The sequence below is a fragment of the Lagenorhynchus albirostris genome, chromosome X (genome assembly GCF_949774975.1).
Source record: "Lagenorhynchus albirostris chromosome X, mLagAlb1.1, whole genome shotgun sequence".
NCBI classification, from domain to species: domain Eukaryota; kingdom Metazoa; phylum Chordata; class Mammalia; order Artiodactyla; family Delphinidae; genus Lagenorhynchus; species Lagenorhynchus albirostris.
This window is the reverse complement of record NC_083116.1, coordinates 118,864,380-118,881,249: the sequence shown is the minus strand read 5'-3', so window position 1 is coordinate 118,881,249 and position 16,870 is coordinate 118,864,380. Positions and strand designations below refer to the sequence as shown.

The window sequence follows — 16,870 nt, the reverse complement described above, 5'->3', positions numbered from 1 at the left end:
ATGCAAACACAAAAGACCCCAAATAGCCAAAGCAGTCTTGAGGGAAAAAGGTGGAGCTGGAGGAATCAGACTCCCTGACTTCAGACTATACTACAAAGCTACAGTAATCAAGACAATATGGTACAGGCACAAAAACAGAAACATAGATCAATGGAACAAGATAGGAAGCCCAGGGATAAACCCACGCACCTATGGTCAACTAATCTATGACAAGGAGGCAAGGATATACAATGGAGAAAAGACAGTCTCTTCAATAAGTGGTGCTGGGAAAACTGGACAGCTACATGTAAAAGAATGAAATTAGAGGGCTTCCCTGGTGGCGCAGTGGTTGAGAGTCAGCCTGCCGATGCAGGGGACACGGGTTCATGCCCTGGTCTGGGAAGATCCCACATGCCGCGGAGCGGCTGGGCTCCTGAGCCATGGCCGCTGGGCCTGTGCATCCAGAGCCTGTGCTCCACAACAGGAGAGGCCACAACAGTGAGAGGCCCGCGTACCACAAAAAAAAAAAAAAGAAGAATGAAATTAGAACACTCCCTAATACCATACACAAAAATAAACTCAAAATGGATTAGAAACCTAAATGTAAGACTGGACACTATAAAACTCTTAGAGGAAAACATAGGAAGAACACTCTTTGACATAAATCCCAGAAAAATCTTTTTTGATCCACCTCCTAGAGTAATGGAAATAAAAACAAAAATAAACTAATGTGACCTAATGAAACTTCAAAGCTTTTGCACAGCAAAGGAAACCATAAACAAGACAAAAAGACAACCCTCAGAATGGGAGAAAATATTTGCAAATGAATCAATGGACAAAGGATTAATCTCCAAAATATATAAACAGCTCATGCAGCTCAATATTAAAAAAACAAACAACCCAATCCAAAAATGGGCAGAAGACCTAAATAGACATTTCTCTAATGAAGACATACAGATGGCCAAGAAGCACATGAAAAGCTGCTCAACATCACTAATCATTAGAGAAACGCAAATCAAAACTACAATGAGGTATCACCTCACACCAGTTAGAAGGGGCATCATCAGAAAATCTACAAACAACAAATGCTGGAGAGGGTGTGGAGAAAAGGGAACCCTCTTGCACTGTTGGTGGGAATGTAGACTGATACAGTCACAATGGAGAACAGTATGGAGGTTCCTTAAAAAAACAAAAAATAGAATTACCATATGATCCAGCAATCCCACTACTGGGCATATACCCAGAGAAAACCATAATTCAAAAAGACACATGCACCCCAATGTTCATTGCAGCACTATTTACAGTAGCCAGGTCACGGAAGCAACGTAAATGCCCATCGACAGACGAATGGATAAGGAAGATGTGGTACATATATACAATGGACTATTACTCAGCCATTAAAAAGGAACAAAATTGGGTCATTTGTTGAGATGTGGATGCACCTAGCGACTGTCATACAGAGTGAAGTCAGAAAGAGAAAAACAAATATCGTATATTAACACATATGTGGAACCTAGAAAAATGGTACAGATGAACCGGTTTGCAGGGCACAAATTGAGAGACAGATGTAGAGAACAAACTTATGGACACCAAGGGGGGAAAGCGGCAGGGGGGTGGGGATGGTGGTGTGATGAATTGGGCGATTGGGATTGACATGTATACACTGATGTGTATAAAATTGATGACTAATAAGAACCTGCTGTATAAAAAAATAAATCAAATAAAATTCCAAAAACGAAGAGTGATGTAGCCAAGGAAGCTAAGGGTTTCTGGGAGCAACCAGAAGCTGGGAGAGACAGGGAGTGATCCAAAAATAAATAAATAAATAACATAAAAATAAAACAATAAAATTCAGTTCCTTGGCCACCCTAGCTAAATTTCAAGTGGTCCACAGCCCCATGTGGCTCGTGGCTGCCATAAAGGATGGCACAGATCCAGAACATTCTCTCATGGCAGAAGTCCTGGTTGTCAGAGCTGGTAGCATTACTGAGGGCGTAGTCACATACTGCCACACATTTGGTTGTACGTCTCAGGCGTCTGTGTCTTGTGTCTCCAACTAAACTGCATGCACGCAGGGTTGTGGCAGCTGCTCATCTGTTATACGCTACAGTCAGGACTGCACTTAAGTGGACGAGTGCCAAATGCACAGTGAGTTTTTTCTTAATAATCTCTTTCCACTAGAATCCAGCTATTTCTACTGCAAAAAAAAAAAAAAGAAAATCTTTGAAGTTGTTGAAATACCTATTCCTAAGGCATTTCTCATTGAGCTAAATGTATAAAAGCTTTCAAATACATTAGCTTTGAAGTACTCATTTAGTCATTCAGTTATTGTTAAAATTATGGGCTACCCTTATTGATTCACTAATGGGGGCTTACTCCCAGCTGTGCTGACTCCTTTTAAAAAGTAGACTCCAGTAACAGCCTGATATCAGCTCTGAACCTATGGTCCCCACAGAGACAGGATTAAGTGACTATTAGGCTCCCAGACTGGTCCATAGAAAGCTATTTTACACACGGTACAGCTGTCTTCCCCACCACTGCTTTTATGAGAAAAAAGTTCTTTAGCCCAAACTAAGCTCCAAATGACTTCTTTAAGATCATTTTGTTAGTTGGGAGATGCTTACTACAATGTTCTAAATTAAAGCAGTCTTCAAATTTATAAAAGTTGCCTGGAAGGTTACTGTAAGTGGCTGTCTGGGTTTTTTAACCCTCTTAATTTGCTTTCCATATGAAATTGTTGAAAAATAAATGAAAGTAGAAAATATTTAATTTAACAGGGCTTCAACTAAAGGTAGGAAAATGTTATGCATTAATTATACTTAGTATATAACACAAATTACCCTTCACCTGAATGCATTTTTAATTATATGTGACTATCACAAATCCACTGTGTCAGATGTAAAATTAATTTTGACTTTGAAAATTCTTGGATAAAAAAGGGGTAGGGGCTTCCCTGGTGGCGCAGTGGTTGAGAGTCCGCCTGCCGACGCAGGGGACACGGGTTCGTGCCCCAGTCCGGGAAGATCCCACATACTGCGGAGCAGCTGGGCCCGTGAGCCATGGCCGCTGAGCCTGCGCGTCCGGAGCCTGTGCTCCGCAACAGGAGAGGCCACAGCAGTGAGAGGCCCACGTACCGCAAAAAAAAAAAAGGGGGGGGGCGGTAAAAGAAGTCACATCTATGATAAATAACCAAAACTGAAATATCAAATGCCACAATCTCAAATCTCCGTTTGCATCTGCTTAAAATGCTTCACATTTCTCACTCTTCCTTACCAATAGCACCATCCAAGTGTACATATGTGAAACGAAAAATCCAAATGGACTCAGTATTGCTAAGAGAACTCTCTAAAATGGAGCCAGGAGGCCACTAAGGAAGTATGACTTAGGCACGTGTCAGCCTGGATGGAATCTGACCTTTTGACCCAATGAAGTCATCAGAACTGATATCAAGCAGGACCCTGTGAGGCTCCTGAGCACAAAAGCCCTTCCATGTCCCCCATTTCTTGATTACAGGCAATAGGCTTCATTCAGGCCCCCTGACCTTCCCTGAGTTCCAGCAGGTCGGTGTTAATTAGGGAAGGGAGGGGATGCGGAGACAAGGGAGGAACAGTCAAGAGAAACAACAGTGCCGCCTTGGGGCAGGGTCCTGGTTCCCCTCAAGGGACACATATAACAATATCTTTGAGCTGTTCAGCAGATACTGAAGCCCCCACCAGGTGGAAGAAGTTAACTGCATGCTGCCTACAAGCAGGTAGACCCCAGACCAGTTGGAACCAGAAGGTTCCAACTTCACCACCAACCAATCAGAAGAACGTCCACGAGCTGATCACGCCCTCTTTGAACCATTACTGTAAAACTCCTCACTACCCCCTCCCGGTGACACAGTTTCAAGGGCATTAGTCCACTGCTTTGCCTGGCAAAGCAATAAAGCTATTCTTTTCTACTTCACCTAAAACTCTGTCTCTGAAATTTAATTTGGTTTCGGGGTACAGAGGCCAGATTCGGCTTCAGAACACCGGCCAGAAACTCAAGATACTTACTGGACCCCTACCCTAAAACAACTCATGATTCCTCAGGGCAAGTATTCTCTGACTCGCATCACAGTCCATCACAATTCCTACCAGGCAACTTTTAACAACCTCTTGGCTTTCTGTCTTTATAAGTCCTGACTCTCTCTTCCTCAGAACACTCTTTTAGGGTTACCCAGATTTTTTTTGGCCATGCAGCGGGGCTTGTGGGATCTTAGTTCCCCGACCAGGGATCAAACCCGGGCTCCCCCGCCCGGCAGCGGAAGCGGAGTTCTAACCACTGGCAGGGAATTCCCCCAAATTGCAATTCTTAAGATTCCAAATAAACTCTTTTCCTATTTGCAGCCTCCTGTATTATTTTTTTAGTTGACACCAGTCTGTGTAGATGTGTTTGAATGTGGAACATGGATTCTGTTTTCAGATTCTGTTTCCATATCTAACGTAAATTCATATTTTTAAGTTACTCTTTTCAGTAAACAGAAAAGAAATGCTAAAAATTATGCATATCCACATACCTAAACATCAGATTGAGATCATTCTTCCTATATATATCTCAAAAGCCAAAAACATTCTAAATATAAACTCTACAATGCCATGAGCTATCCTCCACATGAACTGGAGAGATCTGAAGCCAAATTCAAAGTCAAGGGTGTCAGCAGCTGCCATGTGATTGATACAGAGTCAGAATACAAGTCAGCTACAGCGGCGTTCCTGGTACACATCATCTAGAAGGTGGGCCAAGCTGCTTTAAAGCAGGCCAGAAAGTCAGACTTGCTGTAGAACCTAAATATTCTGCAAAGTTCCAGAGCCTTCTATTGCACCTTGTGGATCAAGCAGAGAAATGGCACAATAAAATAAATTTTCCTCACTCTCTCCTGGTACTTCCAGACTCAGAAAGACTCTACCTTCACTCTTAGGAAAAAAACTATTTCTCCTTTTACGTGCACAAGAGACGCCCCCTCTTAGATATCTGTGCTGTATGCCAGTATCTCTACTGATTTAATAAGCAACCATAAGACTAATCATGCATGCCAAAGGAGGGTCACGATGGCCCACGAAGGGGAGCAGAATTTGCCCCCCACACACAAAATATACCTCTTTGGCATAAAGATTATCCTGGGCTGATTATTTTTAAGAAACAGGAGATGTAGGAGAAGCTCTAAAATAGAACAGAAGTTACCCTTTTGTTAGAGACATTTGCATTTATAAGGGAAACCTCCATTTGTAAGGGTGTCTCCCTTTCTGTACCAGGAAGAGAAGGGTGACTCTAAATCTCTAGCAACTCTTCTCAATGGAGAAGGCAGGGACTTAAATCCGCATAACAAACTCACCCTTGTTTACTGTGCTTTGCCTTGAAAACCTCCCATAAATACCTCCACCCCCAACATCCTCTTTTCTTCTCTGTAGCTGGAGGCGGTACTTAAGATGGTGGCTTGGGCCATTTCTGGGAGTTACTCAGAAACTCTGTATACTCCTGGGTATACAGGAGGTATCCATGTTATTAAGCTTCTGTTTGTTTTTCCCTTGTTATTCCTTTATTACAGGGGGCCTCAGCCAAGAATCTAGAAGAGTAGAGGGAAATTATTTTTCTCCCCAACACCCATGAAACAGATTTTAGCTGCAAATATACCCTTCAGGAGGCTCCCGGTTTCCAAAGCTATTTACTTTTTTAGCGAGAAGGGCCAGAATGGCCATTACCCACTGTAAGTCATGGTTATTTGCTCAAGTTTAAGGGATTCCCCAGGCTTCCTGGTGTCTGCTCCCTGGTGATTCTATCACCTTAGTCTTCTCCTTCAATAAGACTTCTCCCCATCCTCATAAATGGTGGCTCTTAAGGCTATTTTTCTCCAACAACCTGAATGCAGGACATAAAGATGTTCAGTAGCAATTAGGTTTTATTGTTCTCATCTCATTTATGAGTATAGAAACTATCAAAATGTAAAATGCACAGTTCCTCTGACTTCGCAATTCCCCTTCTAGGAATTCATCCCATAGAAGTGTGTATGTGTCGCTACGAGAACATATGTACACATACTAATTTGCAGCAATGATTTAAAGCAGCAAATAATGGACACAACCTAAATATTCATCAATATGAGACTGTTTAAATAAAGATGATGTGTAGAGCAAGGCAAGCACGTAGAAGATCTCTGTGCACTGATGTGGAGTGATGAGTACAAAAAGCAAGGAGGGGACTTCCCTGGTGGCGCAGTGGTTAAGAATCCACCTGCCAATGCAGGGGACACGGGTTCGAGCCCCGGTCCGGGAAGATCCCCCATGGCGAGGAGCAACTAAGCCTGTGCGCGACAACTACTGAGTCTGCGCTCTAGAGCCCGCGAGCCACAACTACTGAGCCTGCACGCCTAGAGCCTGTGCTCTGCAACAAGAGAAGCCACTGCAATGAGAAGCCCGCACACCACAACGAAAAGTAGTCCCTGCTCACCACAACTAGAGAATGCCCGCACGCAGCAACAAAGACCCAACGTAGCCAAAAATAAATAAATAAATAAAATAAATAAATTTATTAAAAAAAAAAAAGCAAGGGGAACGATGTCTCAAGCATGGTAGCATATGTATTTTTTTAAGGGAACATATGTCCATATATGTTTGTAGGTAGGCATTTGTACACATACACACACACAATCTTTGGAAGAATAACAAAAGAAATGGATGAAGGTAGTCACCTCTGGGTAAGGGAACTGAGGTAAGGTAGGGGCACATGAGAGGCAGCTTTATACCTTTTCTGTAGGGCTTAACTTTTTTATCCTGTGTATAAATGTCTTAAAAATATGCAAACACACACACAAAGAGTAAAGTATAGTCATCAAGGAATTAACCTTGCCAAAGCTATCTAACAGTGGCACCTACTGGTAAAATCACTTCCTATCCCAAAGTATTCTCTAAAAGAAAACCCAAGGTTCGCCTGGCACAGCCATTTCAGCCATTAGTCAGGACATATGTTTCTGTTAAAGCCTTGTAAGGAACTCTTCACTTGTATTAAGTCTTCTGAGCATAAGACTTAAAAGTGTCATCTGGCTGGGAAATTACAATTCATTATAGTCTGAATTGCAAGCTATAAAAATGAGTGAAGTGGACTTCCCTGGTGATGCAGTGGTTAAGAATCGCCTGCCAATGCAGGGGACATGGGGTTCGAGCCCTGGTCCAGGAAGATCCCACATGCCACAGCGTAACTAAGCCCGTGCACCCTAACTACTGAGCCTGCGCTCTAGAGCCTGTGAGCCACAACTACTGAGCCCACGGGCCAACCTAGAGCCCATGCTCTGCAACAAGAGAAGCCACTGCAATGAGAAGCCCGCGCACCACAACCAAGAGTAGTCCCCGCTCACCGCAACGAGAGGAAGCCCACGTGCATCAACAAAGACCCAATGCAGCCGAAAATAAATAAATAAATTTATTTTTAAAAAAATGAGTGAAGAATATCTCTATATCCTTCCACGGAGTGATCTCTACTCCAGCATACAGAGTTAAGTGAAAAAAGCAAGGCAGAAAGAATGGGCAGAGTATGCTGTCATTTATCTAAGAAGGGGAGGGGGTTACAAGCAGACATACAGGTTTACTTATATTTTAAAAATGGAAAGATAACCCATTTTAAAAAATGAATTAATGGTTGCCATAGGGAAGGAAGGGACTATGCTGCAGGGGAGAGAACAGAACTAGATTTCTCTGAATCAGTGCTTTTCAACGGGGGCTATTCCACCTGTGTCCCTAGCGGATGTTCGGCAATGTCTGGAGGTATTTTTAGTGTCACAACTGGGGTTTGGGAGAAGTGTACTACTGACATCTAGTGGGTAGAGGCCAAGGATGCTGCTGAACATCCTACAATGAACACGACAGTCATCTGGCTCCACATGTCAATAGTACAAATTATATATCTAATAAGGAACTCGTATATAGATTATATAAAAAACTCTTACAACTTAATAATAAAATGACAAATAACCCAAATTAGAAGTGGGCAAAGGATCTGAATAGACAGTTCTCCAAAGATGATATACACGTGGCCAATACGCATACGAGAAGATGTTCGACATCCTCAGACATCAAGGAAATGTGAAGCAAAGCCACAGTGAGCCACAACTTCACACACGCTAGAATGGCTACACGGTTGACCCTTGAACAATGCAGGGCTTAGGGGCACTGACCCCCAAGTAGTCAAAAATTCGAATATAACTTTACACTTGGCCCTCTGTATCTGCAGTCCCACACCCGTGAATTCAACCTACATGGATCAGGTAGTACTGTAGTATGCATTTATTGGAAAAAACAACAACAACAACAACGTATATGTGGACCCATGCAGTTCAAATCCATGTTGTTCAAGAGTCAACTGTAATCAAAAAGACAAGTGTTGAGGATATGCAGGAATTGGAACCCTCACACACTGCTGGTGGCAATGTAAAATGCTGCAGCCACTTTGGAAAACAGTCTGGCAGTTCCTCAAAAAATTAAACATACAGTCACCATATGACCCACAATTCCACTCCTAGGTATAGACCCAAGTGAAACAAAAACATATGTCCATACAAAAACTTGTACACAAATATTCATAGCAGCATTATTCATAGTAGCCAAAAAGTAGAAACAGCAAATGTCCATCAAAGGATGAATGGATAAGAAACAAAGTACTGATACATGCTACAACATAGACAGACCTTGACGATGTTATGCTAAATGAAAGAAGCCAGTCACAAAAGGCCACATATTGTATGATTCCATTTACAGTTCACCAACACAGGTTTGAACTGAGCAGGTCCACTTAGACATGCCTTTCTTTCCATAGTAAATAGTACTACATGGTCCATGGTTGGTTGAAGCCGTAGATGCGGAAACACATATACAGAGGAACGCATATACGGAGAGGCGACTAGGAGTTAAAGGCAGATTTTTGACTGCGTGGAGGGTCAGCCCCTGACCCCTGCATTATTCAAAGGTCAACTGTATATGAAATGGCCAGAATAGGCAAATATATAGAGACAGAAAACAGATTAATGGTTGCCTAGAGCTAGAAGGATAGACGGCTTGGGGATGTCAGCTAAAGGGTGTGGAATTTCTTTTTGGAATAATCAAAATGGTCCAGAATTGACGGTGGTGATAGTTGCAGAGATCTGTGAATGTGCTAAGTCACTGCATTATACACTTTCGATGGCTCAATTTTATGGTATGTGAATTATATCTCAGTAAACTGTTAATAAAAAACCAATCACAATGGTGAGGTGTACACTCTGATAGAGGTGGTACAAGGTTCAGAAGGCAGAGGCCAGGAAACAAAGGAGGTCAGAAAAGCCTTCCCGGGATGAATAGGACGTTGTCAGTAATGAGGTTTGGTTTATTTTTGTAATTAAATTCTTCATCAGTTTTATTGAGATTCCAGGGGTAAGGAGGTTGCAGGACGCAGACATCTCAGGTGTAGGGAATCTCAGGATACATCTAAAAAACTCATTCAGATAGTCCAACTATAAAACCCCAAGTGCAGGAGAGAGGGGGATGCAATGGGATAAGTTAGCAGAGCAGCAGGTGACAGAGCACGATGGCCTTCACTCCCAGCCAAAATCTTGGACTGAATGTTTTACAGGAAAAGGAATCGGTGAAAGATGAGAAGCAGCAGAAGAACAGACGGGGATGGGTCTAGAGACAGGACAGCCCGTGTGTTTACATCAGCTGTGAGCGACTGTCGTCACAGTCAACTCAACCCGTTCCTAAACATTCAGCTTGAAAACTATTGCAAAGAGAAGCCAATCTAGGACTGTGTCTTCCTTCAAGGCACAACCGACAAGATGGACAATTGAGAACAAAGTGGTTTGATATAAACTAATAACAATAAGAGTAATAAGAACAAGAAAAATCATATATAATTAAAATGTCCTGATGTCAGAATGAAAAAAATAGTAATAATAACCCCTCATGAGTTTATGCCGAGCCAGAACCAAAACAATGACCCAACCCAGAAAGTTAAGCCACTTACCACAGGAACATGGGCATTTGGCTCAAATTCTGTGGAATCAGCATCTGAAGATAAAGAAATGAGTTCAGCAACTCACCAATACTGCTGAAAAATACTTCAAGCAATAAGAATGCTTTTTACTAAGAGGTTATTAGAAAATCTCAGACTTACCTTTCAAGTTAAGGCAGTTTCTCGCAAATTCTATCACTGCCAGTTGCATCCCAAGGCAAACTCCTATTTTAAAAAGCACATATATAAAGCAAATGAACGTTATTTTGTACTGCTTCGTATTTTCTGTTCATTTATTTGCTGTCTATCTCCTCCATCTAGAATGTAGGCTCCAAAAAAGAAAGTTTACTGCTGTAGCCTCTGCCCTCAGAACATGTGTGGCAGGGGCAGGGAAAGGACTGGGCAACCCAAACTCGAGGAGGAATAAATGCGAGGTCAGAAAAGGGCAGGAAAGGAGAAGGCAAGGTCCGAAAGGCAAATCTGCCTCCCTGCAAATGTGTCTCTAGATCGAGGCACACTTGTGGGCTGCATGGCTGCCCCAAAGCGCCCAACTCCTTCAGAGAATGTCTAACAACACCTCAATTCAAGAGGGAGTCTCCGTGGGCTGGGACCTCACACCCCCTCTTCTCAAGGTAGAGTCACGGCCTTAAATGCGGGTTCTGCTTGCGGGCAGCCCCGGCTGGCCAGCAGGCTGGGATCCAAGGAGCACCTACAGGCGGGCAGGGGAGCGGGAGGTCTGTGCCCAGCTGCTGAGCCCAGAACAGCCCTAAACCTCACTGCAGGGAAACAGCAGCAGCTGGGGGAGCTGGTACCTCCACCGCAGGCTGGAGCGCGACAGAGAGGCCAAATGGAACTGAACAGAGAGCTCAGTAAGGAGAAACGGGGACCTGCGTAGGCCCAGGCCTGTTGCCGCAGGGATGTGCCCCTCGCCGATCTCCACATTCACTGCGGCCCATCGATTCTCTCCAATAAACAAATGCCAAGGAGCATTCCAGATGCTTTTATAGATATATTGAAGGTACACAGGGGCTCAAAGGAGAGAGCAATCAATATACCAGGCACGCCAGAACAAAAGTCAATAAGCATGAAACAGCTGAGTGCTTTGGGGGCACTTTAGAAAGTTCCATAAGGCTAGGACATAAAGGGACAGTGTGTTAAAGAGAAATTTAAAGAGCTGCAAACTATTCTACACAGTGAAAATTATCTGAAGAACGCTAACCACATTTAGACAGAAACTAAACAAGATTACTTCAAAAGAAAACAGTGGCCCAGATGAGCTTAGATGGATAAAACAAAGCAAGGTATCAAGGTAACTACTCCTGGCTTCTCTTTTGAAAATGGATCCCAAGTGGAGAGCATCTAGGAAGCTAATCAAAGAACAGGCAAGGGGGAAAATGAACAGTCTGCTGTTATTAAGTAAAGAGTACCAAAGCTGGTCCACTCAGTTCATAAACCCACCAGCCCACACAAGCACAGCATGAAACATGGCCTCTCCCCACTCCCTCTTCCGCCTGAAACCCCAGCTGCAGGGCTGCCTTTATCCCATCAGTGTTCCATTTCATCTGGTTTCATTGCTCCAGAAGCCATGCTTTGCAATTTGAACAAACACATTGAAAAGACCCAGCTCTACTAAATCTTAACAGAGCTGTCCCTGTAACGTTGGACGGTCTTTCTGTATTATCTTTTCTAGAAGGAGCATATAAATTTCAATTTAAGCTTTTTTTTTCTGATGAGAAATAACATTGTGGCATTCTGTTGAGATGTTTGCTCGAAGTGGTGAAAGGTGGAATCGGAGAAGGGCAGGTATGAACAGAGGTTCCTCCCAGCCTCTTGCTACACAACCAGAACAGTGGTAAGTTCTCCTGGGCTGACAAATGTTTTTGGTCAAGGGCCAGACAGCAGAGATTTTAGGCCTTGCAGGCTGTAGGGTCTCAAACTCTGCTACTGTATCGCAAAAACAGCCACAGACAATATGTAAACCAACTGGTATGGCTGTGTTCCAATAAAACTTTATTTACAAAAACGCTGCAAACCAGGTAAGGCTTGCAGAATAGAGTTTCCACACCCTGTAGCAAACTATTTGGCACCTGAATATTCAAATTCAAGATCACACTTTTCACATTAACAAACTCTATTACGTGTTACCTTACTAGGTGTCAAAAATCTAAAAAACTCATAGTTAGGATTCATAAACATCAGTTTTACCCAGAAAAGGAATCTTCCTTGACCGTGCCCAAGAAATCGCCTGGAGTTTTCCCAACGTTCCTCTGATTCCGAAGCCTCCTGGCACAAGAACACCACTGCAAGCAACACAAGAGGAGGGGAAATTTGACATTATTTTTATTTGTAAAACTTGTTTTCAGCCATTCACGCTTATTGATCCCAAATCCGACACTTGGCACAGCCGCTAGAGAATACGCTTGGAGTCTATTTTCAGAACTGATTACATGATTTCACATCCTGAACTTTCTTCTTGAAATCCTCCCAATGTTATAAAGAAGTTGCAACAATTTCTCACAACTGACCTTGATATATATTTTCTGATAGGTCTTTGCAGCACGTGAGCATAGTGACTGAGAAGCTCAATTCAATTAAAAATGCCACTGAAAGAATTATCTGAATAAAAATAGGTTAAGGTTCTTTTAAAAGTACTTTTATACAAATGTTAAGACCTCTGGGGCTTCGCTGGTGGCGCAGTGGTTAAGAATCTGCCTGCCAATGCAGGGGACACGGGTTCGAGCTCTGGTCCGGGAAGATCCCACATGCCGTAGAGCAACTAAGCCCATGCGCCACAACTACTGAAGCCCATGTGCCCAGAGCCCGTGCTCTGCAACAAGAGAAGCCGCCGCAATGAGAAGCCCGCGCACGACAACAAAGTAGCCCCCACTCACCATACCTAGAGAAAGCCCACGCACAGCAACAAAGACCCAACACAGCCAAAAATAAATAAATAAATACATTTTTTTAAAAAAACAAAAACACAAGCGCTCAAGAGAAAAACCCAAGGGCCATGCTACCCTCACAACACAATGCCACCCCCAAAATTTTTATTGATTACTTACAAAATAAAACCTAAAATCAAAGGATGTGGAAAAGAAAATAAAACCAAGAGAGGAGGGAGGATTGTCATTCTTGCACTTTAACTTTGTATATGTAAGGTCCATCTCTGCATCTTTCAGTAGCATCAGCTCACTTTCCCACCAATACGGTATCGCCATCCTCCCCAGAATAAAACCATCTCCACTGCACGTGCCACTAACATTGACATGGCACGTTTCAAAGTAAATGCAGCGTGAATGCAGCACAACCATCCAGAATCACCACAAGTACTCCAAACTACACTTCAAAATGCACAAAAATTAGTCATTGGGGTAAATCGAATCATGGAAAAAATCACAATGGCGTTCTCCTAACTGGCGTGGTACTTACTCAGCTTTGCAGAGTTTCTGCCAAGCTTCGTGGAATTTCACAGGGTCCTCAATTTCGGTAGTCTGCTCCAGATCAATGGAATCTATGTACTAAAAACATGCAACAAGCTAAAGGAACATTTCAGAAAAATAAAAACTGGAAAATACTAGAGCCATCTAATACTGACACAATTATTCAATGACTACTTATTATGCAAACACTGTACTGGTCACTTAGCATAGAAAAGCACCATCTCTGTCTTGTGGCTCTTACAATCTTTCAGGCAGGTTATGAAACCAAATAAACAGGCATCCACATCACAGGGAGGTAATGGCTACGATGGGCAAAGAAGAGAACGCTGCGGGAGGAACCAGGAGCCGCAGCTGATACGTATGCGGACTGGAGAGAAGAAGGGCAAGAGCACCTTCAGGGAAGTCCTCTGGGAAGGGGATGTCCAAGGAGCTAAGCCGTCGAGGATGAGTGGACGCAAGCCGAGCGCGCGTGTGCAGTTGGGGGGCAAGTGGGAAGGGGTGCGGGGGGTGGGGGAGGGCTGTGAAGGAGCAGCTTCAAAAAGCAGAAAGACAAGAAACAGACAACAACCGGAAAGTGGTGACCACTCTGGGGACCTCAAAAGAAGCTCCATCCGGTGAGAGAAAGTTATACTTGAAGCCACTGAAAAATCTGAAGGAACAGAGAGCGATTTTAGAAAAATCACTCTGGCTCAGTGAAGGAAAGAGAGGGAAAAATGAAAACCAGTCAGGAAATTACTGCAAAAGCCGAGCGAGATAAACACAGCACAAGCCCATGACTCAAACAGTACTTAGGAGAAGCCACCGTCAATGAATTCTATTACGTGAAAAAAACATACAACAATTCCTATGTACATAACAGTCCCTATATGTCTATATTATTTTAGAATTTCTGTTGTAAAAATTACTACCTGAATATATCTTAAGATACAAAATTTTACTTTATAAAATTAGTATTATAACAGATTTTCTATTTTCTTTTTTCTACGAGGGACTGGCGGACTAGGAAGGAAGAGGAAGAACAAGAAGGGAACGATTCCTTGGAAAGTCAAAAATAAAAAGTGATTAGAGAGGAAGCGACAAACAGGTGAGAGAAAACTGGATAGGTCCTAAGCTGAAAGTTACTAAATTTCTTGAACATATAAGTGTATCTTTTGGCTCATTATATTAAGGTTTTACCATTTAAATCAAGATAATAAGGCCTCCCTAAACTGTGATATACCCAGAGAGAATAACATTAAATATAAACATTTATATAGGGAGAGAAAACTCTAGAAAGATATGCATCAAACTGGGAACGACAGGTGCATCAAGAGAAGTGGGATTTCACTGAGGAAGAATCTTCCACTTTCTGCATTTTACATTATGCTTTGCTTAAATTTTCTATACTGAGCATATACTACTTCTGTATCTAACAAAGAATATACTCAAGCTATATAAAACTCCACCTCTGCTATCCCATAATACTGTTTGAAAAACAAACAATCACTGTTTGCCAGATATCAGTCCTCCGAGTTAGAAAGGGAAATATATATAAATATGGCATTTAAAAAATCTGGGTTCAATTCCCACGCTAAAGGGGAAAAAAAGTTCTATTATTTTCTCATTAGACAAACACAAAATAGTTAAATGAGCATGAAGTATATATGCCCCTGAATGTGCAAAGCCTAATTTCAAAAACTGTGCCTTAAACCTGTATGCAGAAAAAAAGTTAACAGACTGAAATCCTTGGAAATGCCTGCTTACAAGGTTGGCCCTTGTCTGGCATCTGGAAACTTGGATTGGGGGAGGGTTCCCACCATTCCCAAGAACCAGTAAGAGTGGCTCAGCGTGCCTACAGTGTTTGAAGAAACAACATGATTTAAGTTGAACACCTGCTTTCCTCCTGGAAGTCTGAGATTTTGACACTCAGGAGGCTGAGGGCATCTGTGTGACCAGCCCCCAGTAAAAACCCTGGGCGCTGAGTCTCTAATGAGCTTCCCTGGTAGATGGCACGTCACCTGTGTTGTTGCAGCTCGCTGCTGGGGGATTTAAGCACGTCCTCTGTGACTCCACTGGAGGACGGCTGTTGGAAGCTTACACCTGGTTTCCCCCAGACTTCATCCCACGTGCCTTTTCCTTTGCTGATTTGGCTCTGCATCCTATCACTGAAATAAGTCATAATCGTGAGTACAGCTGTATGCTGAGTCCTCTGCGTCCTCCTGGTGAACCATTAACCCTGGAGGTGGGCTTGGGGATCCTTGAACACAACCTGCCTCTCTGCAACACGAGATTTCACGATGAATGCCTGAAACATGCAGAAGACCAGGTGGGGGCTCACCATCAGATTCAGCTTGTGGTTGATGGCCAACGCCGAGTGTTCCAGGGCTTTGAACACGGAGGCATAGCAGTCCCTGAGCTTGGTGTACTTGCCAACCAGGGCTATGGAACACGTCTTCTGTAACCTTTCATACCTGGGAAGGAAAACAAGCTTAAAGGTTATATGCATGTAACGTCATATCACAAGCATAATGACAGCCACTGTTCTTATCCTGAGGCACTTTTTAAAACCTGAGGAGCAGATGTGCCTTGAACTTGGTGTACTTGACTCAAATTCCCCACCCCACCCCCAAAGAATAACAATCTGTACCCCAAGAGGTTTGAAAATCATGACAAAGTCCAACATTGGCTTACATAAGCAGGCAAAGATATAAATCTGAGGAGAGTATATCAGAGAAAAAGTTAAAAGCATTAAAAATAAAAAAGCTCTCCCCAGGCTTCCCTGGTGGCAGTGGTTAAGAATCCGCCTGCCAATGCAGGGGACATGGGTTCGAGCCCTGGTCCGGGAAGATCCCACATGTCGCGGAGCAACAAAGCCTGTGTGCTACAACTGAGCCTGTGCTCTAGAGCCCGCGAGCCATAACTACTGAGCCCACGTGCCACAACTACTGAAGCCCACGCGCCTAGAGCCCATGGTCCGCAACAAGAGAAGCCACTGCAATGAGAAGCCTATGCACCGCAATGAAGAGTAGCCCCCGCTCACCGCAATTAGAGAAAGCCTGCGCACAGCAACGAAGACCCCAATGCAACCAAAAATAAATAATAATAAAAAAAGTTCTCCCCATCTCATAAACATGAGCTGTCCTGAAATTCATTTATAAGGTGACACTGTATAAGAAAATGCATTCTCAGTGCCAACAGGAGACATTCCAATATTAACTTTGTAAGGTGATACCATATAAGAAAATGCATTCAAAGTGTCTACATTAAAAATTGTTACATTCCCAGCTGGCCCACAAACGCCAGGTTATTTGTGGCATTCCTGAAGAATGGTGCTGAGAGAACTATTTAAAACACTATAAGCCACTTAGATCATTTTTATGAGAGAATTCCATTCTACATGAGACACTCAATCACATTTTACCATTAGAGACATAATCTTTACCATTGCTTTCGTCAGGAGATCTGTTCAAGGA

The 16,870-nt window shown here is 43.0% G+C and overlaps 1 protein-coding gene across 13 annotated transcripts in view; it reads right to left on the bottom strand.

Annotated features, from left to right (window-relative positions):
- CTPS2 (CTP synthase 2) overlaps positions 1-16,870 on the bottom strand; it is a 108,646-nt gene that overhangs the window by 61,366 nt on the left and 30,410 nt on the right. For 12 of the 13 annotated variants that reach the window (XR_009538437.1, XR_009538436.1, XR_009538438.1 and 9 more), the window contains 5 exons: positions 15,736-15,868; positions 13,408-13,496; positions 12,184-12,278; positions 10,141-10,203; positions 9,991-10,034 (listed from right to left, as the gene is read on the bottom strand). Coding sequence is in view for 7 of the 13 variants with exons in the window: in XM_060137544.1 (XP_059993527.1) it covers positions 9,991-10,034; positions 10,141-10,203; positions 12,184-12,278; positions 13,408-13,496; positions 15,736-15,868 (424 nt within the window). In the remaining 6 variants the exon portion in view is untranslated. Of the gene's footprint in view, positions 1-2,026; positions 2,177-5,786; positions 5,863-9,990; positions 10,035-10,140; positions 10,204-12,183; positions 12,279-13,407; positions 13,497-15,735; positions 15,869-16,870 lie in introns of those variants that run through there. The other variant, XR_009538440.1, reaches the window with a different exon arrangement.